At 39.8% G+C, this 24,113-nt stretch overlaps 2 protein-coding genes across 5 annotated transcripts in view; one reads left to right on the top strand and one right to left on the bottom strand.

Moving 5' to 3' along the window:
* Positions 1–3,969: 3,969 nt before the first annotated feature.
* On the bottom strand, positions 3,970–10,577 carry dhrs7cb (dehydrogenase/reductase (SDR family) member 7Cb). Its single transcript, XM_044013245.1, has 7 exons — positions 10,425–10,577; positions 8,328–8,484; positions 7,066–7,178; positions 6,062–6,272; positions 5,881–5,973; positions 5,156–5,317; positions 3,970–4,342 (listed from the first exon to the last, which is right to left on the bottom strand). Exons 2-7 carry the CDS (start codon positions 8,479–8,481, stop codon positions 4,143–4,145), a joined length of 933 nt encoding a protein of 310 aa, XP_043869180.1. The 5' UTR covers positions 8,482–8,484; positions 10,425–10,577; the 3' UTR covers positions 3,970–4,142.
* A 757-nt stretch (positions 10,578–11,334) lies between these two features.
* LOC122759732 (myosin phosphatase Rho interacting protein) overlaps positions 11,335–24,113 on the top strand; it is a 42,318-nt gene continuing 29,539 nt past the window's right edge. For 2 of the 4 annotated variants that reach the window (XR_006358295.1, XM_044014796.1), the window contains exons 1-3: positions 11,335–12,313; positions 21,667–21,744; positions 22,741–22,806. Coding sequence is in view for 3 of the 4 variants with exons in the window: in XM_044014796.1 (XP_043870731.1) it covers positions 12,191–12,313; positions 21,667–21,744; positions 22,741–22,806 (267 nt within the window). In the remaining variant the exon portion in view is untranslated. The remainder of the gene's footprint in view (positions 12,314–21,666; positions 21,745–22,740; positions 22,807–24,113) is intronic. The other 2 variants (XM_044014798.1, XM_044014797.1) reach the window with 1 other exon arrangement.

The following is a 24,113-nucleotide window of genomic DNA, read 5'->3' as shown; positions in this document are numbered from 1 at the left end:
GTTTTACAATTTCAAGAAAATCTAGAAATTAAAAATCTAACATACAGAAAAGGGATTAGGGTCACATGTGAAGATGTTTTTAGAAACATAATAAAAATAAAGAAGATGTCAGAATTCTGAGATTTAAAAAGATCTGAATTCTGGGATTTAATTAAGACATCTGAGATTAAAGTCACATTTCTGAGATTTTAAAATTCTGAAGAAGACTTGTTTTTCCAGAGTAACACACACACACAGACATACTGTAGTATGAGTGTGTGTATATATGCAGTATATGCAGTAAACTATAGTATAGTATAGTGTGAGAGGTAATGGACAAAGAGCCGAGCTGCCGCAGTGAATAAATGAGATTTGACAGAGTGCACATGCACAGAGTGTGTGGAATAATACAGAGTGTGACAGAGTGAAAGCCGAGTGTGACAGAGTGAAAGCCGACACCAGTGTTTATGAGTCCTGAGCGAGCGTATCACATTCTGATGAGACGTCCCTCTGTACGCATATTATATGAGAGCTATGGGAATCTAAATGCAACAATATTGACACTGTGCAATTAGAGCGGGGTCGTTAGGTCTGCTGCCACTTCACACACACACACACACACACACACACACACACGCACACACACACACACACACACGCACACACACACACACACACTGTGTTGTCTTTATGGAAAATACAAATTCTGCTCCGTTTACACCTGACCTTCATATAAACCCGGGAAATAGAAGACGTTTGAAAAAACTGGGCCACGTGTTATTATAGCAGAGGTCAGAGGTCGGAACTGCGAGACGACATCACCTTCAAGTTGATCATTTGAGAAGTCACAAGAAAACACAGACACAAATACCTGTGGTGTGGTCTACGTGACACACAGGGGTGCGTCGTACAAAAAGGGCCAGGATTTCAGATTAACCACTTCAAAATGTGCAAAGATACGTATCAACCAGGTTCTTTGACAGTAAAGTCATTTGTTTTCAGCAAATAAAAGGAGCAGACAGGGCTGAGACCTGAGGGGGAAGGGGGTGTGGTCTGGTGGTGAAATCTGACCCCCCCCAAAAAAGGGGGAGGAGTCTGGGACAATCATATGATCAGTTGCACCTACGTCCATGGATTGGTATTGGCCAGAGAGAACGTTATAATCTGAAAACACAGCAGTTTAGATGATGTAGCCACAGACAGAGGTTCGGCCTCATTAGGACCATGTTTTGGTCTTGGTGAGGACAACTGGTCCTGATGAGGTCAGTTCTAACACACAGGGTCATACTTTCACACATTCATAGACATAATGCATTCCTTAGACCCTTAGTCTAACTTTAACCATTTCAGCTAAATGCCTAACACCTAATCTGAGCCTAATTCTAATCCCAAAACCAAGTCTTAACCCATAAACAGCTATTTTAAGGTGTGAAAGAATGTGAGGACCAACCAAAAATGTCCTCACTCTCACAAAACGTATTCACTTTTTGGCTCTAAACTATAGTTCCTCAGAAATGACAGTTCTGCCTCATTAGGACCAGGTTTTGGTCTCCATGAGGCCTACGTTTATGACAGAAAAGGTCCCACTAAGGTGTCAAACACCGGAAACGAACACACTTACACGCATGTTTGTACAGCTGTCTTCGTGAGGACACTCAGGGACAAAATGCATAGACCCTTATCCTAACTTTAACCATCAGAAGTAAACATTTAATGTTGACTTTTTGGTCCTCTCTAAGGTGCATATACAAGCACACACACTTATACACTTACACACAGCATGTCCCTGCTCCTCTTGTAAGTGAGACGCGGTGAGAACAGGAGGACGGGGGTCTATAATGAAACAGAAGGGGCTCCAGGAGCAGGGATTTAGTTCTATAGCCTTCCCGTCGCTGGACGTCTTGACCCTGGGGCTTGAGGACAGGCTGCGGCTTTTCAAACCACATGATTGGATTTTTTTAGGAATGATAATGATAATAATAACAATAATAATAATAATAATGATGACCGTGAATAACCCCCATCAGAAACATGCTCCTCAGATCTTGAACACTTCATTTCTGAAGGATCATGTGATCAGGACGGTGGAGAGTAGAGTTTTATTTGAACACACTTGTGCACACACACATTTACATATGAGCTGCTCAGGCACATATTATAGATCCACTTTAATCCCAGTCAACAAGTTCTTCTTTTACACAATAACAATGAAGAGATTACGACATGATAAAGGTAGCAGTTGTCACTGGAAACAGGGTTTATATGAACATAAAATTAAACCCTCTTATGAGCATCATGACAGTCAGGCCACCCTGGATTTAAGAAAAGGTGATTTCGAGGTGAGAGAATGAACCAAAAATGTCTTCAAAAGTTCTTTATTTTCCCATATCATGTTTTAAACGTGTTATTTAATCCACAAACGAGATGTGGAGAGCATTGATCCCACCAGTGTAATCCTCACAGTGTAATAGCTGCTGCTGCCCTGCAGCTCTGACGAGATGAGACTCATAAATCTGTGAGTGACACGTAACACGGTGCATGTGTGTGTGTGTGTGTGTGTGTGTGTGCGTTAATGTGCAGTATGTGCTGTGATAAAAGAAAAAAAAAGAATTAGCTCCTGCTTTCATTTTATTTAGTGTTTACATTCAAGTTTGTCATTGCAGCTCACATGTGACAACTTAATCTTAATCTTAATTTTCCTGTGTTTTTTCATCACAAAATGGATTAATAATTCACTAAATAGGTAAGTGAATTCATATTTTAACAGAGGAAACACTGGGACACTCTGGCCCCTAATGAACAATTCATGAGGACAGGAAGTGTGTGTGTGTGTGTGTGTGTTCCAGACTCATGTTGTGGGGACCTTCATGTATAAACACACTCACTTAACGCGGACCTTTTTCCTTATGTGGACAAAAAAATCACCCATAAATTGACTTTAAATGATTATATTTTAAGGTTAAGGTTAGATTAAGGTAGTAGTTTTGGTTAAGGTTAGAGCAAGTATGTAACAAAAATGAATGTAAGTCAATGTATTGTCCTCTGTAGGCATGGACACCAGGCTGTGTGTGTGTGTGTGTGCGCTACAGCTCTTCAGCATCACAGGCAACAATTGTCATTAATAACTATGTGCTGCTGCTGCCACCTAGAGGACATGCAGAGAAAGACATTCAAATAAAAAAAGCGTACCTCTGTTTTTCCTGTAACAGTTTTATTCAGTGCAGCATCAGTAGGAACACAATTTTACATTAAAACTCTGCATTAACTTAGGTGCAGAATGTAAAATGTACCTGCTTTTATTTTATTTTTGCTGCTGTATTGAAATTAGTTAAAATTATAAAATAATTAGTGTTTGACATAAAAATGACATAAAATGACCTGATTAGATTTTCAGCTATAACCCTTAAAAATCTCTCTCTGAGAAAAGTACATATATTTTTAACAAAAATTGATATTTAAATTCCAAAACATGCCTCTCAATAGTATGTGTATAGTTTGTTTCTGCGGCCTTTAAATAGTTGATTATTTATCACTAACTAAGCATTTTAATTATAGTTTTAGTACTTTCTCATATACTTATTCTGACCCTATGTTTATTCATATTGTTATGTTTATTTTCATTTATTGCTCGTCCTATCCCTAATTTATAACTTTATTTTTTTATGTTTTACATTTATGCCTTACAGTTTTTTCTATTCATATTTTCCTCATTTTATTTTTACATTTTTTACATTTATCCTAATGTATAACTCATGTCCTCCCTATATTATAACTGTATTATGTATTATGTTTGTATTTGAATGTATTGCTTATTCTATCCCTATTTTATAACATTTTTTGTATATTATATTTATCTTCTACATTTTTTTCTAGTCATGTTTTCACGTTTGCATTATTACATTTATCTTAATGTATTGCTTATTCTGTTCCTCTTTCGCATGCCCTTTTTGCCACTGTAGCGATCAATAAAGACACATTTTAAGGAATTGATCATTTAGCGTACAACACAGTGGTGTTTATTGTTGAATAATATTAACAAACAAATATTTATTCTCTCTCGGTCTTCCATCACAGCTCTACCTCTTCCAAACAAACTCTTGCTTCGTTTCGTCTTCATTCCTCGTTTCTCTGAATTCATTTCACTTCCAGACTTTCTCTCGGATCTACTCAACCAACGTGGAGTCCCTCACTCCAGCAGCCAGCACCGCAAAGAGGAAGGGGGGGAGGAGGGAGCGAAGGTAGAGCGCCACCCTGGGGATGGGGTGCGCCAGCACAACCTCCTTCCTCTTTCTGTTTACAGTCTGCATAATCTCATTGGCCAGCACTGACGGACGCACGCCATGGGTCATCTGGCTTGCAATATCTGTGGTGGAACAGATAAAATAAACATTTAATAGAATAATAATTCTTTTAAAAATTAGTTGGCCACACAGAAAACATTCATCTCTCCAGGGGCTGAGCAAAAGCAATGAATGGGGCCCTGAACTGCCAGGGCCCCCCCAAGAACAGCAGATTGCAACATTTTTGTGAAAAAACCCTTAACTTTTATGATCATTTTATGGTTCGTACTGAACTGAGCACATATGCTTTCTTTTACTTTGTCTTGTTTATGGAATAATTTACTTTAGCACTTTAAAGCTTGAACATCCATTAAAAAATGTAAATCAACACGTAGTGTATAATATTTTACTGAGTAAAGAGGAAGTTTTAGAGCATTTAATTGTATTATTCAAGGCAAAAATCAAAGGCAAACCCAATGTAAAACATAGCAACTGCCCCACAAAGCAGATGATTTGATTAAAAGCCGACCAAAATTAATTAAACAATCTGTTATCTTCAATATAAGTATGCATTTTCTATGGGTTTAAAGAGTTTTGGTACATCTTTTGGCTAATGTAGGTACACGATGCAAAAAATATAACATTCTCATTGTTTTTAGACATTTTTAATGTCAAAATTATATCTTAAAATTAATACATTTACAATTTTCTAAGTAGCTGTTAAATATTATTAATAAATTATAATGTGAAGCTTGTCAAGCATTTTCTTCTTTATCACTGCAGTAACTGAATAACTGGAAAAACTTTTGTTCAGTGCAGTGAAGGGCCCCCTGGGTCCCTTCAGTCTGTGTAAAATCTGCATTTTCAAAACTTAAGTCACATATTCCATAACTCACATGCAGCCAGGGCGTTGGGTTTAGGCACCGGCTCCTCGACAGGCGGCAGTTGGGAGGCGTTGATGAAGGTGTGACTGATGGTGCTGACGACGATCCCGTACTCCTCCACTTCAGCCCGCAGGCAGTCGAAGAAGGCCTGAGCTGCGTGCTTCGACGCGGCGTCTGACACACAAACAACAGTATTAATCTCGTGTGTGAAAACACAAAAGAGGCGTGAACTTGGTTGTAAAAGAGCCTCATTCCATACATTGCAGAGGAAATACTTTGTCTAACAGTTTGTGTTGTGTCACTGGAACGTTTCCTGTCTTTGTCACTATTGTGAGAACCTTTGACCTACTAACGCTCTTAAACCAAGTTTACTGATGTCAATGCATTCTGAACCTTCTAGAAATAAAACTATCTGTGATTTATTCTTTGATTACATAATATCCAGAACATTCTGGACAAATTTGGAGTCTCATAATCCATAATGTCTGTGAAGGTTTTCAGTATCAGTAGAAGCTTTCGGCAACTGGACTTGCTTGAGTAATGTCGGATGACATTTGCCTTCTTGTACCAAGAGGCCTCTTCAGTTCTGCAGCAGAAATGAAGAGGCCTCTTCTTCGATGGCATGTAGTCTGTGACTGAACCTTCAACCATTCCTTCAGAAAACAACCTGCTCCACCATAGCCACCCATTGAAGTCAACCTTCTAAAGCTTTGAGAGACCTTTACTCGACAACTCACATGAACTTCTGAATGGAATAGCCAGTCGACCCTGGATACTGTTCACCAGTAAGATGTGGCCTGACCTCCTCGAGATCATTGTTGGAAGAAGACCTGCCACATAAAAAAAAACAAAACTGTTATGTCAGTCATAATAGTGTAACCATGTCTGGGCATGTGTTGAGGTGGTGATATCGCCCACCTTTGGCCAAAAAGCTTGGACCAAAATAGTTGATGTCCATGATGTTCCTGTCCACTTCCAGGGAGATGTTCTGTATGGGCGCCTTCAGCTTCATGCTGCTGTTGCAGATCAACACATCCACGCAGCCATAACACTCCAAGACCTCAGCCACCACGTCCTCCATGCTGTCCATATCACTGAAGTCCAAGATCACCAGTTTGGGGGCAAACGTCTTGAACGACACAAAATGGTATCTCAGCTCAGAAGGCATCAGGCTTTCTCGGTTGTGGCCCACAAATTGTTGTTGAGATGTTGTTGTTTTTGCATGTGCATTATGTCTTTTTGCTTATTTTCAATTGTTTGCTTTGGCCAATAAATTAGATTGGACTGGATTGGATAATTTGGATGATGATGAAGACTGATGCCAATCTACAAAGTTAAGTGAGCTGTGACCTTCAGGTAAATGATAATCACAAGGGAAAACAACTGTGATGGGAAACAGAAACCAATTACATTCATGTTGCTAGCAGCTAAACATCAACAGCTGTGATCTGAGCAAACAGTATGACATTGTTTTCTTCTCATGTAGACACATCTGCTCTGGACAGTGTACAGAAGATTCATGGAGGACAGTGTGTTGTCAGAGAGGATATCCTGCTTTTGTGATGCTCAGCGGAAGAAGCGGTGATATGGGAGGATGGTAACAGAGCATGGGGTTACGATAAATACAAGGACGGGACCTGTGACTCTTTTGCTTTGACTTTAAACTCCCACATTCTGGCCAAACGACCAGTGTGATTTATGTGTACAGCTTTGCTCTCTAATAAGAACTATCACTGTGCTGCCCAGTTTCCAGTGATGACATCATGTTTACAGGAGCTGCCATAGTAAAGGTTTTGTTTATAAGCAGGGTCATTTGCCAGAAAAACGACTCACCATCACAGAATCGAGTGACGTATGAGGTTTTCTCAGAGTCTGGGATGTTTGCAGTGAATCTAAGGCTGTTGTTGATTTAATTTCCTCACCTCCCTTGGGTCGGCATCACTCGTGAGCGAGTCAAACAGAGACTCCAGTTTGTCCCAGCTTGTCCCACATAGGATCAGTCTGGCACCGCCCTTATGGAACAGATGGGCACACTCTGAATTGACCAACCAAGAAATTAAACATGTTAGTGATTGATTTTCTTAAAAACAATATGGGGGTTTAATGACTCATTTAAAGATGACTGCAGCCAATAGGCCAATATAGGGTGTAATGACAGGATTAAGGGGCTATTTTTCACAAAAATTACAAAGAACACATTGATAGTCTTAGAAGGTTCTCAGTCACACAGGTCATGTCATCTTCAGTAGGCAACGTTAAGAGCACTTGCTATTTTAAGTGAACGAAAAAGTAAATACAAGAAAATCTTAATCAGTAGATGTAAAGTCAACCTTAAGGACCAGTGTGTAGGATTTACTTGGTTAAAAGTCCTACGCCTGTCTCTCACAGGCCCTACCAGGTGCATTCTGGTTCCTTCCTAGTCATCTGACCTAGATAATGTGTCATGCCCACATATGCACAAACCAATCAGATTAAATAACTAAAACTAGCAATTTAATCTGGCAAAAATATACTTAAGGTACTACAACATTGTGATTATCCTGACAATGAAAACACTTTCAAACTAAAAAGTAAATATCAAACAAACAAATAGCTCCTACAAATAGATTCATATAAGAAAGATCATTTTGTCTGTCTCCAGTAATCTCACAATCCCAAAGAAAGCGGGAGATAAAATGGTCCTGTATTAACCCCATCAATCCAATTTGATCCAAGACTTAATTGGTTCCTCATTGGACAATTCCCTAGCCTTCCACCACATCTCATAAAAATGATTAACGTAGATTTGGCGTAATCCAACTAAATGTCAGACAGATTAAGTTTATAACCTTCTTGTCAGTCCAAAGCAATCAAAAATGCTCTTTAACATATGATAATGTGTCATCAATCTTTTGATCAAACTATTGCCTTACAAAATGTCCTTCAAAGCATTTTCTGAATTTTGTCCAACCTCTTCTGATTTCAATGACTTGATTTGGCTTTTATACAATAATCCTTAAATGACAGGAATCCAACATCTGAGTTCCTGCACATGCAACATGCTCCATGCCTGCTGAAATTTAATGGAATACTCCTCTCGGACATCCTGCTGACAGACAGATGGAGAAACTAATAAACACGGTCGGAACCCGTGGTGATGAAAATAAGATTCATTTTATAAAAAACACATGTCAGGATCATTTACCGGTCCCCGCCCCGGACACAGCATCCGTGATCACCACCACTTTGTTTCGCACCAAGGACTTGGACATGAACCGCATGACCTCGTTGTAGATGTAGTATACCCCCGCTGCCACGACGATCAGCAGGGGCAACATGACCACAGAGGGCAGGGACATGATCTGCAGAGGGAACAGAGTCAGAATTACTATAAAGACCTACTGACCTGCATTAGAGGAGTCAGCACTCTGTGCTAACAGGACGGCTCAGATCAGGTTTTAGCTTTTTAAAGGTGTGGCTCTTTGGTGCTGTAAGCTGAGAGTAACAAGAAGTACATGGATTGAAAGTAAACACACAGCTTATCCCAGTTTCCTGAAAGGAATAAAAATCCATGTTTCTCAGGTAACTCTTTTTGTTCAGTATTGACACAATCGGTTCACATTTGTTTGCTTACCGGTGCTGTTAAGAAATGTACTGATGTGTAAATTAACATTATCTGTCATATGCAATCATGTGTAAGTTAGTACCTTCCTGAGCGTTAGCTTCAGGCTATGACACAACACACACACTTCCCTGTATCACGTGACTCTTCCTGTTTACACTAGGACAACATATCTAGGTCAACTTTCAATCTCTGGATCAGATTTTATTTTTAATAGTTTAATTTCTTAATTTAATTCCTCAACAAAAGTTAGATTAGCTTTGAAACACAGCTAACAAAAACATGCTGTGAATATACAGTAGTTCTTCCCACATGTCTAAACCTCATTCTCCAATTTTATTTCTCCTTTTTTTTCTGAAGGAATAAAATCCATTGTCCATGTTTGTTTCTGTACCTGTACGCCTTTTTTTGTTAGCTTCAGGCTATAAGATAACACACACTTCCCTGTATCATGTGACTCTTCCTCTTTACAGCAGGACAAAATGTCTAGGTCAGCTTTCAAAGTCTGGATCCACTTTTTAAAAAAAATAAAATAAAATAAAATAAAATAATTTCTCACCAACAGTTAAATAAGAGCCACAAGCCACTTAGCTTAGTTTGACTTTGAAAGACAGCTAGCAAAAACATGCAGTCTATAGTTCTACCAAACCTTCTTGTAAATGTCAAAAAAGTATTTTATTTATCCTTTTAATACAAGAAAATTGTTGTTTTACACCTAACTTACTTTGATTTAAAGAAATGTAAACTGTACATTTGTTTTTGAATCTCGAAAAGTTGTGCAGTCAGCAGTTTTATCAGTTAGCATTAGAAATGCTATTAGCTGGATTGCTGGCCTGTTATGTCTTGTTTTACCTCCTTGTTCCTATTTTTAGGTCATCAACAATGGATCTGTTCCATTCCAGCCATGAGGTGCTTTCTTTTAGTTTTATTTGGAGGATGAAGCAACATAGCGCCCGCAAAGCAACCCAACGTACGATTCTAAGATGGCTGCCACTGTACAAATAATAATTGATGTCATATTTGTTTCACAGTAAGTCAGTCGTACACGTAATACTAATGAATGTTGAACTGCATATAGACATGTTGCTCCTCTGTTAGTGTGCACAAAATACCATGTATAGCATTGTTATCGACTGGTATTGCTAACAGTGGCTAACAATGGCTAGAACAACCCCTAATTCCGACTTCCGCTGTGTTTTTTTTTGTAAATACACCAAATTCCTTGAGGGCTTGAGATAAGTTAAGCACTTCTCAGTTAACACAACACAATAAACCAGTACTTTTGCTACCACATTTCTAGCAAGTATGCTAGCTCTTTGGTTACCATGTAAAGAGAGTTTGAGAAGAACAGCTAAATATATTCCAGCCTTGTCACCACCAGGATATTGTCATAGGATACCCCAAAGGAGGGAGGTAAATGGGGAGGCAGACATTTATAAGCATTTGATGACCCTATTTGTCCCACTTTACTTGGGGATAACACAATGTGAACACCTCAAATTTACATTAAAACTCCAATTTATTATGACACATGAGACGCACCTCCCAGCTCAGCCCAGTATTTGGGTTGACACTGCAGACGTCCTATTGAGTTAGTGAGTTTGCGAGCGCACAACTATAGCAACCACACAACAGATACACACACACACAGGTAATCTGTGTTATTCCTGGTTCACTTACAGCACAGACAAGGAGTTAATCCCTCAGCAGGACTGATGTTGATCTTGTGTTAGGTAACAGGGGCTCTTCTCCTCCCTCTGTGTCCCTCGTCCATTCATACAGTCCTCGTCCCCTGTCTGTATGTCTGTCTGTGTGTCCCACCCACTCCTGTCCTCTCTGGAACCTGTTGCTTATAATAGCCTCCGCCTGAGTCAGCCATTAATACTCACACATGGTGCAAACTAGTATCTGAGGCACGTTCCCTTGTTGCCAGCCTGAAGGGACAGATGTCAAACATTCTATACATATATGATATATACATAATAATAAAGGGAAATATAGAATTTTTAGTCCTTTATTTGACAAAAATCTTATTGATCCGCAAAACAGCATGTAATTTGGCACATTAAGTATAGGAATAAAATACAATTTTAAAAAGCCACATTACATCTGAAAGAGTTGTTCATAATAATAATGTATTTATTTCTGCTCTTACTTTTGAGCTATTTATATGTAATACTTTTATATAATTGTCATTGTAAACTTTTGTCCAAAACAAATGTAAAAATAAAACCTTCATGGTGATAAAACAGATGCCAACTCGGGAACAAAAGAATAATTGTTTGTGCATAATGTCAAATTTTTTTGCCTTATTTTTTGTAATTTTTGCTGTATATAATTACAAGATAGATAGATAGATATATAGATAGATAGATGATAGAAAAATATTTGCATTTACATTTTTTATGTTTATATTTATATTAATTGTGTTTCCCCCCCACCTTGTTTGTTTCCTAAAATGATTGACATATGTTTACATTTGTGTTGACACCAGCTCAGTGACCGTGTTCTCTCTGTGGGCGGCGACAGTGAGCAGTTATCGCGAGACCCCCTCGGAATTCCAGGGGCTTGTGTATGTGTGTGTGTGTGTGCGCTCGCTCTGTCCGCCCCCCTTTTGCTCCGTTGGTTTGGTATCGGGTGAAGAAAATAAACCCACTGCTGCTGCTAACAAACCAGGCTAGTTATGGAACCGAACCCCGAACACTGGCTCTAAAGGGGGAGTTCCGTTCCTCCTCGAACACGCATGCGGCGCCTCTGTGTGGGAGAACAGCCCGGCGAGCGCTCGGGCTTTTTCGGACCTCTTCGTTCTTTGAAAAAAAGAAGACCCAGCAGCTAGGGGAGGCTTTCATTAGCTCTAGCTAACCCGTGCTAACCGTAGCCTGCAGGAACTTCGCATGGGCTGCGAATGGGAGAGTAGCCGCCGCCTCCTCCCTCTTCTCCGTCTCCTCTTGCTGCTGCTGCCCGGCTGTTAGGGTTTTCTTTCCGATTCATATGGGAGTGTCGTCGGTGCTTTAATGGACGCTACCGGAGCCACAGAAAGGCGAACCCCGTGTGCTAGTGTGGTTTCAGCGGCGAACGCCATCGCGTTATTATTGTCGTTAACCTGGGGAGAATCCTACAGGCGAAGCTAACAGGATATTAGCCACCTTTTCTCCGCTTTTGTGGTCGCAGGCCACGGACTGAGAAAAGCCTTCATCGGTTGACTGGGTGGTGGTGGCGATGATGATGATGATGGTGGTGGCGAGGTTGGCAGCTCGTTATTTATTGGGATGCAGCGATAATCAGACTCCACTAAACGGATTAAAAGCGGAGTTTAGTTTGAGTTCAACTCCTGTGTGAGTGTGTGTGTGCTGTTTTTTTTTACTTGAAACTTGAAATGCAAGGTTTTTCGCACTTGGGATAGAAGACACGGGATTATCTTAATTAAACTACAGATTGTTAATATAATGTCTACCGCTAAAGAAAACCCCTGTAGGAAATTCCAGGCGAACTTCTTCAACAAAAGTAAATGTCAGAACTGCTTCAAACCTCGGGAGCTGCATCTGCTCACGGACCAGGATTTGACCCAGGTAAGAGCAAAATGTCACTTAAAAAACAAACAAACAATACAATCACGATATGATATTTAGCGCGATATTGCGATTATATGAACATTACCATATGTGTTGTGACACTAGATGCTGTGATATTTAATGAGTTTGTGTAAATTGATTTAATACAGCGTTTCCCAAAGAGTGGGTCAGGGCCCACACATGGGTCTTGAGAATTGTTTTGTGTCCACAAACAATTTTTGCAGAATTTTCTAAATGTTTTAGTTTAGATTTGTGTATACGTTTCATATAATGTGTATAAAATGAAGTTTAAATTGTTCAAGAAGTGATAAATGTTACAGATATGGCTGTACATTGTGCAGACTTTTGCGATTGTCATGATTTCTTTGGTGATTTGGGTCATGATAACCATCTGATCTAATATCAGTTAGAGGTAGACCGATCCAACCCATTATTTATCGTCCACATATTGCAAACTTAGCATTTTTGTTCTCAGAAACTTGACAGATGTTGCCATGTAATTTAAACCTTTTATTTTTCTATTTAAAACTTCATTTTTATTGGTAGTTTTGTTTCAGATCTATTTTGTGTTCTTAGTATTGAGTTTATAGACAATTTTCCATTGAAAGTACGTCAGTACCGTCAAATGGAGGGAAAAAAGATTATTGACTTAAAATATGGGCCACAAAAATACCAACAATTATTGGCCACCAGCTGTCCTAATTTCCCCGATTTCCTGCATTGGTCGACCTCTAATATCAGTATATCAGTGCGAAAACAACATGCACTGTATACTTATCTAAACTGCAGTCCGAAACACAACGCCATATTATCTAACTAACATAAAGATTCCTCTGTCTCTTCAGTAACTTCAAATACCTTCTTCAATTGTTTTTTTATTTATTTAAACTTCACTGTCTTTGCTGCCAGTCTTTTACAGTGTAAACGATCATAAATCATAGTTGCAGCTTGTGTAGGCACCAGTGTCATTGTGGAACAGAGTCTTGTAGCCCAACCTCGTATATAAACGTCTTGTCAGGTCTACGATAGAAGAAGAATAATAGTTTATTTATCAGTTGCAGCCTCTGTAATTGGACAGATAACAAAGTGGACTTGCAAAGATGAAGCACGGTGTCCATTGGAAACACAAGACAGTGTCTGCATATAAAAAACAATTAATCTTAATGCTCCTGTTGAGCAACAGTGCAATCAACGCCATGAGGGAGGGAAAGTGTTTTTTGTTTATTTTGGCTGAAAACCCCCCACAGAAATCTACAGTTTCATCGCTTCACTAATTTCTTGTACATGTCTCAGTCCAGAGACTTCTGGAGAAAGTGAATTCCTGTGGATTTCTCTCACCTACTGTGGTTTCATTTGCCTGCCAGTTTTGTCTGTGTGATTGATTGTGTAACCCTCAGCTGTTGTTTACCTGCAATTGTTTGTTTTGACTGTGTGCTCCTCCTGGCACACTGGTGGTGACCACTGTGCGGGGGTTAAACGGAGTAGAAATTGGACAATACGCAATATCATTCTGCCTTGTGTGATTTAAAAACTGCTCCAAATGAATTGATTGTGGTGATTTTACGTTATTGGGATAGTTGGGAATTGGGAATAACGCTAAAATATCACATACAGTTATTGCAACCATATCCTGAATTGCTATTACACGTATATTGGTCAGGGTAATTTTAGCATAAAATGTTTTTTATGCTAATGTGGGCAGTTTTTGTAGCTGTAGCTTTTGTTTTTGTAGTATTTTTTGTAATGATTGTAATATCAATCTGTTTTCTGTACGTTTACTCATATTTGTGCACATAGGAAATATTACCGATTTGAGAAGGTTGGGGATGTCCTGTTAACATTTTTTATGTCTGATACCTTTATCAATCAATATCCACTAACAGAATATTTGTGGCAGCCATAACATGAGAAAGAATTGTATTAGATTTAGCGTCACCGTTATCATGAATCACAATTATTTTCGCCAGGATATTTGTGACAAAACAATTTAATGTCACCTGTAAATGTGACAACTGCAACACCAGGGTGTGCAGTACCAACTTTGACGCTGTTTGGATGAAAAATGCAAGAGATATAGTAGAAATGCGTCATATACAGTATATCGCCAAAAATGGGCACATATCAAATGGGTACTGTGTTAGTCTCCGTGCCAAAAATGGGAATCTGATTGGAGATCAAGCAAATAGGAGTGGCGCAAAGATAAAGCTCTGCTCTGCTCAGCCGTAGAGTTCATAATATAAGCAACTCTTTCTCTCTCACATCATTAGTTTAGTCTTCGTTGTATCCTGTAATTGATCCCAGACGATGAGGCCCAGATGGGCCCTTGAACATGGCCCAAGAGCCAAACAGCAACGTCAGCATCCTCTCTGAGTGTGTGGGGGCACTTGCTTTTCACAAGTGGGTGTGTGTATCACTTGCTGCAGTGAGTTTATTGCACCTTAACCCTTTCCAATGCGGGACTCCTGAGTCGGTATAGACCGCTTATTGGTTACATCACTTCCTCTAATCTCCCTGTGACCTGGCGAAAACTCTCCCACAGTCTGAGCGACGACAGCCAGGACCAGAGAGGCTTTACCGCCCCAGGCCTTGAAGATTGATCCCCCCGTCAGTCCGCACTCTGCTCATCTCTGTTGTTTCAGTCGCCCGCAGACTCTATCTTCTGTCTGTCAGCTATCCAAACAGTTAACAGGGAGCTCAGTTGCACAAGCAGGTTTTTTGCATGGACAGCTCTCCAACTAGTTAGCACCGCACACCAGTCTATTGTTGATATAAAGCTGTGTTACGCAACACCATATAAACAGTGTTAAACCTCTGGGGCTTGTCCATCAGGCCCTAGGTGAGGATAAACCCCTTTTTAAAATGTTCCCAGAAACAGATTCCGGCTGATTTTAAAGGACCTAAGCTGCATAACACTGGGGAAAAAAACTCCAGTGAACCAAAGAAATGCCATGAATAGGTGATTCTGTTCAATGAATTTGAACCCCTAATTAAATTAATACTGTTCTGAACTTAAAGAGAGCTGGAGAATCTTGAAACAAGTAGCCCACATGGAAAAGTTGTTCAAAAGGACTAGAGCTGAATGTCAAAACGACGTAGTCCAATATAAACAATGCCTTTATTCAACATGGCGTGTATAAAAGGTGGACTGAGATGGAATGGGCTGCTGCGGCTGGAGCTTGAAAATCTTTTATTTCAGTGGACATGCTTCAAAAAAGAGTTTTTCTATCCACCCCTCGAGTTCGCGACCCGCCGTCCCGGTTTTCACTCGACCACATGAATTGTTCGACCCCAGAGATTTGAGACGTTTTTCAGGCTTCTCTCTCTCTGTACTGTAGAAAAGTGATCACGCCATCCGTTAAGAGGTAGTGGGAGGCAGGACAGTGATGGAGGACACAGACAGGCCGAGGTTTTATATGTATGTTGGGGGAAAGAGGAAGACGACGGGCTAAGAGGTGATGAGACTTGAGGAGTGGGAGCAGGAGTCACGGAGAGAGAAAGGAAGTGTGGGGTTGGGGAAATAGGAGTCGATGCTCGCAGAGGCTGCTGCTGCTCAACATCCCACTATGTGAGGTTTATAACCAAGGCTTCCAGTGCAGTAAAAGACTGCAGGCAGTTTATTACTTCATGCCAAATAGACAATAACTCCTGTATTTACAGGCCCGTGCCAAATAGCTAAAGCGTGGATACCTAACCTGGGCCCATTGTGCCGAGACAAAGATTCTGAACTGATCAGCTGGCCCGGTTCACTTAAGTCGCGTCAGTTGACGTGGTAATGTTGAGTTCTTCATGTTAAACATTCAGTGAAATAGGGTGAATTCAACCAGCATCTTTGTGGCTGGGCTCAATTTAGAGTTGTACAATTATCAATGAGCAATGGGCGTTTGGGTACCCGGGCTCAGGGGTACCCCAGCCCTTGACCTGACGGGGTTTTGACGGGGTTGGAAGCCCAATTCCCTTCTGCTCGGCCATGGGCTGCAGCCAATAAATAGACATACAACAAGTAAAACACAAATCAATCGTAATACATAGAAACTGATGATTGATTGACCCAAGATGATTGGATTATGTAAACAGTGATCAGTGGTTACAGTTTAACAAGAACTGATTGTCAGAGTCCACAATGAGGTTGGGTTTGGCTGCGAATAAATGCCCCGCCTCCTCACCGAACATGGTCACAAGAGTGTAGACGTTATCCAAATATCCAGAATATGCTCAGTTTTTTCACTCGGTGGGGTTTCTTAAGATGTTTTTTTTTTATTCAGTACAATTACATGGCAGTGACTGTTCTCAGTTTTTTACTCTCTAAGTTTGATCTACTTTTAATCCAAAGTTGCAAGTTCGCCACCCAATCCTAGAACACAAATGTGAAACCATTATTACCGCTTGTTGATGACACTGATACATTACTGCCGATAATTGGGTACTTAATGAAGCAGCAAAGTGAAGAGGCCAACTTTCTGTCTCCTTGATATGTTGAGTTTATGTTACACCATGTAGTCATTGATATAATTACGTTAAACGCTGTCAAGTGCCTACATGATTGTAGCGTTTCCCTGCTGATTGAAGGTTTGTCCAAGAATGGCAGCCTTTTGTTTGACGGTAATAATAATAATAAGTAATCAAATGACATTGACAACAACAGTTGTCAGAGATTTGAGTTTTTATGTCACATATCAAACACCATGTTTTAACAGAAAGAAGCCATCAGCGTTAGCAGGACATTAGTTGTTTGCTTGTCTTAACATGTAGCATTCAGTAACACTATTGAGTGTAGGTGTGATACACGTTCACTGTAATTGCATCATTAAAAAGGAAAAAAAGTGTGAGACATATGCTGTGGGTCATGTTTTACAGTAGACCACACATCTCTATGAGATTGAGTCAGGAACGGGTGGAGTCACAGACAAATTGGATATTGCACTAAATTGCAGGACAAATGTTACTTTACGCAAGTACAAAATACATGTATCTGTACTTTACTTACTTTATTTATATTTCTAGCGAACTTTTACTCCACTACATTTCCTCTAACTATTTTTGTTACAAGTTACTACCAAATAAAAACAGAAGAAGAAGACTTGCTATTATGGTCTGTATGTACTGCATATAAAGCTTTTCTAGTCTTGATGAGCTGCTTTACACTACGGTTTTTGAAAGGCAACTCGCCCTACATTCAACTTATACCAAAATCTTTTAAGGTACTTTATACTGCACAAGACTGGACTGATATTGGCATTAGCAGGTACTCAAGTTTGTGATGTCGCTATTGGACATAAAAATGTGGTATTGTGCCATTCCTACTCTGTTCACAATTGTATAGCCCTACAACAAATTTAGACCGATATTCCAGGTTCTGCTCTTTGGTGGCCACCGTGTTGGATGTTTACTGCCGGACGTCACTTTTCTGTCGTTTGTGATTGGTTCCCCTCTTTTCCATGAGATTCTGTAGTTGACCCGTAAACACTGCCCCTGCAAATCTCTGGCAGACGGTGTTGGGTTTGCCCAGGCAACGCTTACGGGTTAATAATAATAATAATAATAAGCAGAATAGAACCTGAGTTGCGTCATTGCTTATGACAGCTTCCCTGTTTGCTTTTATTTGTTCAGGATAACATGCTGTCCAAAATCATTATGAAGAGACAGAGAGAGAGTGAGAGTCTGCGTTCCATTTCTGTTGAAACTGGTCAGGTATCCGTTAAAGCGCCTCTTAGTCACATTCCACAGCTGTAAATGATAAAACACACCCATTAAAATATGCATATCAATGAGTGCATTGCAGGTGTTCCAATCATGCTCTGTGCATGTGTGTGTGTGTGTGTTATGATACCACATAAGTTTAACATCCATGCTTCCTTGTTGCGTGTCATACCTGTTACCTGTACACACAAATATCTTGAGATTTTACTCTATTGTTGCTTCATCTCACATTTGTGCAACCTTCTCTGCCTGCACCAAAGCCCATTGAGAAAAGTAGCATTTTTAGCTAGCGAGGACGCCGTACTTGCTGGTCTACTCCTCCCATGTTTGATCAGTCTGTATCACTTAGGTGAATTCAGACAAAGGATTTCAAACACTGACGTCACAAAATAACATATGAGAACTTACTGATGGAAGCAGCAGTTTTTCTCTATGGGGTTTGGTTTAACGAGTAAAGTGTGTTGAAAAACCTCTTAAAACCATAATTATTCAGTTTTATTCAGTGCTTGAAGTCTTTATTTTACTTTTTTGAGTAGTGGCACTTCTCCCAAATCCCACTGTCCAATCCAGGCCGGAATACGTGACTTTCACCTGTTCTCGCAAGAGTGTTGTGGTCACGTTTGTGCCCTATAGGTATACAAATATTTGATGAGCCAAACAAGGAAGAAGAAAAGCAGGAAATGAAGAGAATGCAAACTTACGTTAGTGCTATTCTTGGCCTACCTCTTGACTTATTTAAATAAATAGATGTTTATTTATTGAAAATATTCATAATTTTGTATTTAATCATCAAGTAGTACTGGCAAAGATTATTTGGAGCAAAGAAAGCAGAAAATATTGACATTTAAGAAGCTGATTTAGCAGTTTAATAAAGCTCAAACCGACTAACCAGCTAGCAGAATATTTGACGAATAATTTAGTAGTCGGTTCATGATCGTTGCAGTCCTAATTCTGTATCATAAAAAGAGATTATGTTAAGACTGGGAACAGCAGTGTATCTCCAGGCTTGGATAGTGTTGGGATCGGCGCAGAGGAAGTTCACTCTATTGTGTTATTGTAAGTTTGTGAGCAGAGGGATGTGCTCTCTCTTCTCTCTCTCAAACAGCTGTTCCTTGTTTTTGTTTGGTACCCCCCCCACCACCACCACCACCGCAGTCTCTACCTCTGCTCAGACTCATCTAGATACACGCGAGTTGGGTTTGTCAAATTACCACATTAATTTGATTTACCTCGGGTCACCACACATTGTCATCTAATAAAAACCTCTGTAATGGTTTCATTTCACCAGACCTGCCTTCGTAGGCGCGTCCACACAGGTCCCAACATGGCACGTATGGATTTATGACAGGCATGCAGTGACACGGAGCGCTAACCCATCCTGTATTAGAACCACCAGGCTAATCAGCAGAGACGTTGTAGGCTTCAGGGAGAGGTGTGTGTGTGAGTGTGTGCTGGTATGACAGCTGCTCGCTAATGGTTAACACTTAGAGCCGAGAGGCTGTGGGTATTAATGGAGAGCAAAGAGTAGCAGGTTTTTAAAAAGAGGCCTGCGTGTTGATGCCGCCCTGTGGGAGCACACGCGCCATGTTTATGTGTTTCCATAGCTTCTGAAATGCTTCTGAAATGCTGAAGTACTTCCTAAGTGAGGTAGTTCACAAGTTAGACAGTGTGTGTTCTATCACACACTGAAACATTTTCATTTTTGCTATATATAAGGACCCACTTGTTACCAAAATCACCATTATCAAGTGGCTTTATTGTCGTGGTACAATGCGGGACAATGAAACTAAAAGTTTCAAAGCAGCTTTTTAGGGTTTGGGCAAGTCAAAATCACAATACGGTCACAAAACTGCAATTTTTGAATCGCAGGAGCCAAATTACTATTTTAGATGAACTACTGTCCTAAACTACACACATCATATTGTACAGCAGGGGTCAAATTCTAATGACCTTTTGGCCACTGAATGTATAATCCGGAAAAAATAACAACTGTAGAGTGGGCCTAAAATGATGTGATAATGATTCCCACAGAATATCAGTGTTCTAGGTAGCACATTTTAGCACAACGGTCCTCAATTTTGCACTTCAGTGTCAATACCGTGCCCATTTCCTTGTCACAACGAGTCGCGTTCGTGGCTATTGTTCGATCTAATCGTGCCAGCATCGTAGCGTGGAAATAACGCGTAGTATTGCATCGTATTTCACACCACACATGAGAAGTGAGAAAACTGACCACACGTGTTTTACATTACACTTCGTAGTTCACTCGTACAGCTGTCTTTAATTAGCAACCTATCAGCCAATCAGAAAGTAGCATTTTCTTGTTGCCGGGTAAAGTCTGGACATAGGTTTCCGCTGCAGGTACTCGGTCCGCGAAGTCCCCCAAAATCCTGGCTAGAACCCAGAATATCAAAGTAAAAATGCTTCATTAAAATATGGAAAGATGCATAGTTGACAGTACAAACATTTTTATGACGCAAAATTAGTCTATCATTACAGAAGAACATGCAGAAATAACTTGATAATAAGTGACCTCTGTTCTACAGACTCGCAGATCGGCACAAATATCAAATATCCCACAGTTATCATTTTGAATGTAATACAAATGAAATAATTGTGTAAAAAGTGCAATTCCCTCTCAATAATAGATAGGTAGATAAGATATTTATTCAAAATCGTCCAACCCTACTAAAAATCTGGGTCCATTTTCATAATCGACAAATCTGTCCATTATTTTCACGATTAATCGAGTAATTGTTTGCTCCATGATATGTGATAAAACATTCAAATATTGTTCTTCAATGTCTCGTTTTGTCCACTACCAAAATGATACCGTTTTTAATGATGTCTTTGTTATGGTGAAAATATTCACATTTACGAAGCTGAAACAATTAGAAATTTTAAGTTTCATGAAAAACAGCTTCAAAGCCATGAATCGATTATCAAAATAGTTGACAATTAATTTAGGAATCGAGTAATTGTTTCAGGTTTAGCTTTAACCCTCTTATGACATGAGGCCACCTGGATTTATTTGTATTATTTTTCCAAGATAACTTTCACTTTCCATAAATATCTTTTAGAAATGTACGGTACTGAGAAGAAGCTGACATCACCAACGTGTGACGCTGCTGGTGAATGTTTGTCTGTGATCTGTGTGAAGTCCTGAGAGCTACCGTAACAACATGTATGTGTACGGCAAAGCTCTGTTTCTCTGCTTTCCTGGTAGTTTTTGAATTTTCTAGATATCCCAAATGGTCTAGGAGTTACGGTAACGAGAAGCATGCCACGGCAGAAGGGTTAAAAACTCTACCCTGTTTCCACCACTGAACGGTCACGTGACGCTTGTACAATGGACACAAACTCGGAGATAAAACAGTCCACTGGACAAAGCTAGTTTTATTTTAGGAAAACAGTGTGTGTGTGTGTGTGTGTGTCTGTCAGTCCAGCATATCATCAAACTGAGCTGATTACAGCAGAACACTCGCTAACTGAGAACAGAGGCAACATCTGGAGGCCAAAAGGCTTCACTCCCTCATATTTACACCAGCTCTCCTCCTCCTCCTCCCATCCCATCCCCCTCAGCTCAGTACACACATTAACAGTTTTAATGATTACCTAAATTGCCCCCCCCTTCTTCTGTTTTTTTTTTACAGGCGAAACCTATTTATGGCGGATGGTTGTGCTTGGCCCCCGAGGGAACCGACTTCGACAATCCTATGCAAAGATCCCGAGTAAGAGCTTGTATTCCATATAGAGCTGCTGTTTGTGCAGTAGAGGAAGAGGAAGAGGGGGTGGGATTTACACATATGGTACATAATGTGCATGTATACGGTTGTTCTGGAGTTTATCCAAAGCTTCATCTACTTGCTCTGCACCCACGTCCTCATATTCATATTCATATATACGATAAAACACAAAGGAGAAAAACAAGTCCGTCGTCTGTCTGTTTGTTTTACTCCTCACTAAGTAAATAAGTCAGTGGTTGTATAAAAAAGAGCAGCACACCAGACAGAAATGACGTCAATATTTCTGGCCGGTGCGATATGGCTTATGAATGATATCTGGATATTTATACATAGATATGTGGATATAAAGCTGCAATCAGGTTCTTTTGAGAGGTTTGAGAGTGACAATACACATAAGTAAGATATCTACTGTTAAAAGATCTGCATTACGTGATCTTGTAGGATATTTATGTGTGAGAAACAACGACTCTGACTATAAATATGGTGAAATATTCTGCTATAACACAAATAATTAGGCTTATAAGTGTAAGTGTAATTTAGTGACCTTTTTCTTGTGCCTCTCAAAGAGCCAGAGTGACAGTACACTGTAAATACACTCTAAAATATCTAAAATAAAATATCTACTGTTTATGATATCTGTATTATGTGATCTTAAGCTACACTTAAATTGATCGTTATAAACAACGACTTTGACTATAAATATTGTCAAATGCTGCGATAAGACAAATAATAAGATGTAACATCAAAAGATCATCATAAAATGTTGAATATTCAATAAGTATATGAAAATATGAGCTTTTTTTGTGGTTTATTTTTGAGTGAAAAGTCATCACAGATGCACATCTAAGACCATGTCATGATACCATATCCACATATTACACAGCTTTGGTTGTGACTCATGAAAACCTCCCACAGTTTTTTGCAAAAATGAAAAATGAAGCGTTTTTTTCTGATCGTGAGCGTCTCGCTCTCTCCCGACAGAAATGGCAAAGGAGATTCTTTGTGCTGTACGAACACGGCTGTCTGCGCTTCGCCCTGGACGAATCGGTAAGTTGTGATTGTCTCGTTCGCTCTTCTCGTTTCTGTCAACTGAACCTGAACCTGGATGCTCTGCAGATTTAAAGTGCCTAATTCAGGTTTTAATTTATGACAAAAATCTAAATATTATGTTAATAATTCTTCTGGCTGCTGATACTTTTTTGGGCAGGTCTCTCATTAGTTGTTTTCAGATATGAAAATGTTGGGTTTTTCTGGGGTTTGCGTACTGTATCTGTTAGATTGTCTCACATGTCTCATTGTCTCACACCTACTGTGTCCTCTCACACATATTATGGGATATTGACTACATTGCCGGAGGGAGAAGTTCCGGAAAATGTCAGTTTTTGCACTTTTGCACTTGATTGCGGAAGGTTCGAAATCGGCTGTGGTTTCGTTTCTCGCCTCAAACATTTTTGTCTTGTGTGAGGAAATGGAAATTTTAAATAAAAACAGGTTTTTCCAGGTCTACCCTGAATACGATTGTTTCTGATGCTGCAGGCGTTTGTGTTGGAGTGGAGGTGTTTGTTGTAAGTTCATGGACAAGTGAAGACCATAGAATGAAAAAGACTCTGTCATGTAGTTCCAGTTTTAAAGAATCAGTATAGTATCTGTATACAAATACGCAGCTTTATAAAAACGATTATGTCACAGCACCACATGCAGGCCTGGCATATGTACTACAATGTTTAGAACAATTTGGGGGGATTAAGAGTTTATGAAGCAGATTCTTGAAAGGATGCCATGTTTACAGAAACCTTTTAAGACTTAAGTGACAGAAACTGACAATAAAAACATCACATTACTGTAGAATTTTCTGGAGTCAGAACTGCCCTTTTCTGGTTCTTTTCTCTCTTTTTGTTGTTGGACCGTTTCCTGTAAACTCTATAGAGATGATTTGTGTGTGAAAATCCCCCCGTGGATCAGCAGTTCCCTGAAATGCTCACACCAACAAAAATATCAGGTTCAAAGGTCACGTAATTCATCTTTCTACATCGTTCCGTTGCTGTGTTTGAACGCGTGCACGTGTGATAACCATCGGGATAAAGGGGTGGGGTTTTCGAAGCCAGGAGAACGTGACGCTGCTGAGTGAACCCTTATCTGCTGATCAGGCTGGAGATGTGACTGCTTGTGTGTAAACACACTGACACTGACAGTGTGTGAGGAGATGAAATGCAGGTTGTGCAACACTTTTCACCAGAGCAGTAACCGTTCACCATGTACCTGACTACCTGTTATGTATACTTGTGCGGTTTTTAGTGTTTAAACCGTTACAATTACACAACAAAGGTTTTGCGCTACGTGAGAGGAGATGGAAG

This window comes from Solea senegalensis, linkage group LG18 (genome assembly GCF_019176455.1).
Source record: "Solea senegalensis isolate Sse05_10M linkage group LG18, IFAPA_SoseM_1, whole genome shotgun sequence".
Lineage (NCBI taxonomy): Eukaryota > Metazoa > Chordata > Actinopteri > Pleuronectiformes > Soleidae > Solea > Solea senegalensis.
This window is presented reverse-complemented; position numbering and strand designations above follow the sequence as displayed.

Bases quoted from the DNA above. Each gene is read 5' to 3' on its own strand.
- dhrs7cb (XM_044013245.1), bottom strand. From the start codon at position 8,481: ATGTCCCTGCCCTCTGTGGTCATGTTGCCCCTGCTGATCGTCGTGGCA. The intron at 5,974-6,061 runs GTGGGCGATATC...TTTATGTGGCAG, and splicing joins TCCAAGCTTTTTGGCCAAAG to GTCTTCTTCCAACAATGATC. The intron at 4,343-5,155 runs GTGAGTTATGGA...GTTCCACCACAG, and splicing joins ACCCAACGCCCTGGCTGCAT to ATATTGCAAGCCAGATGACC.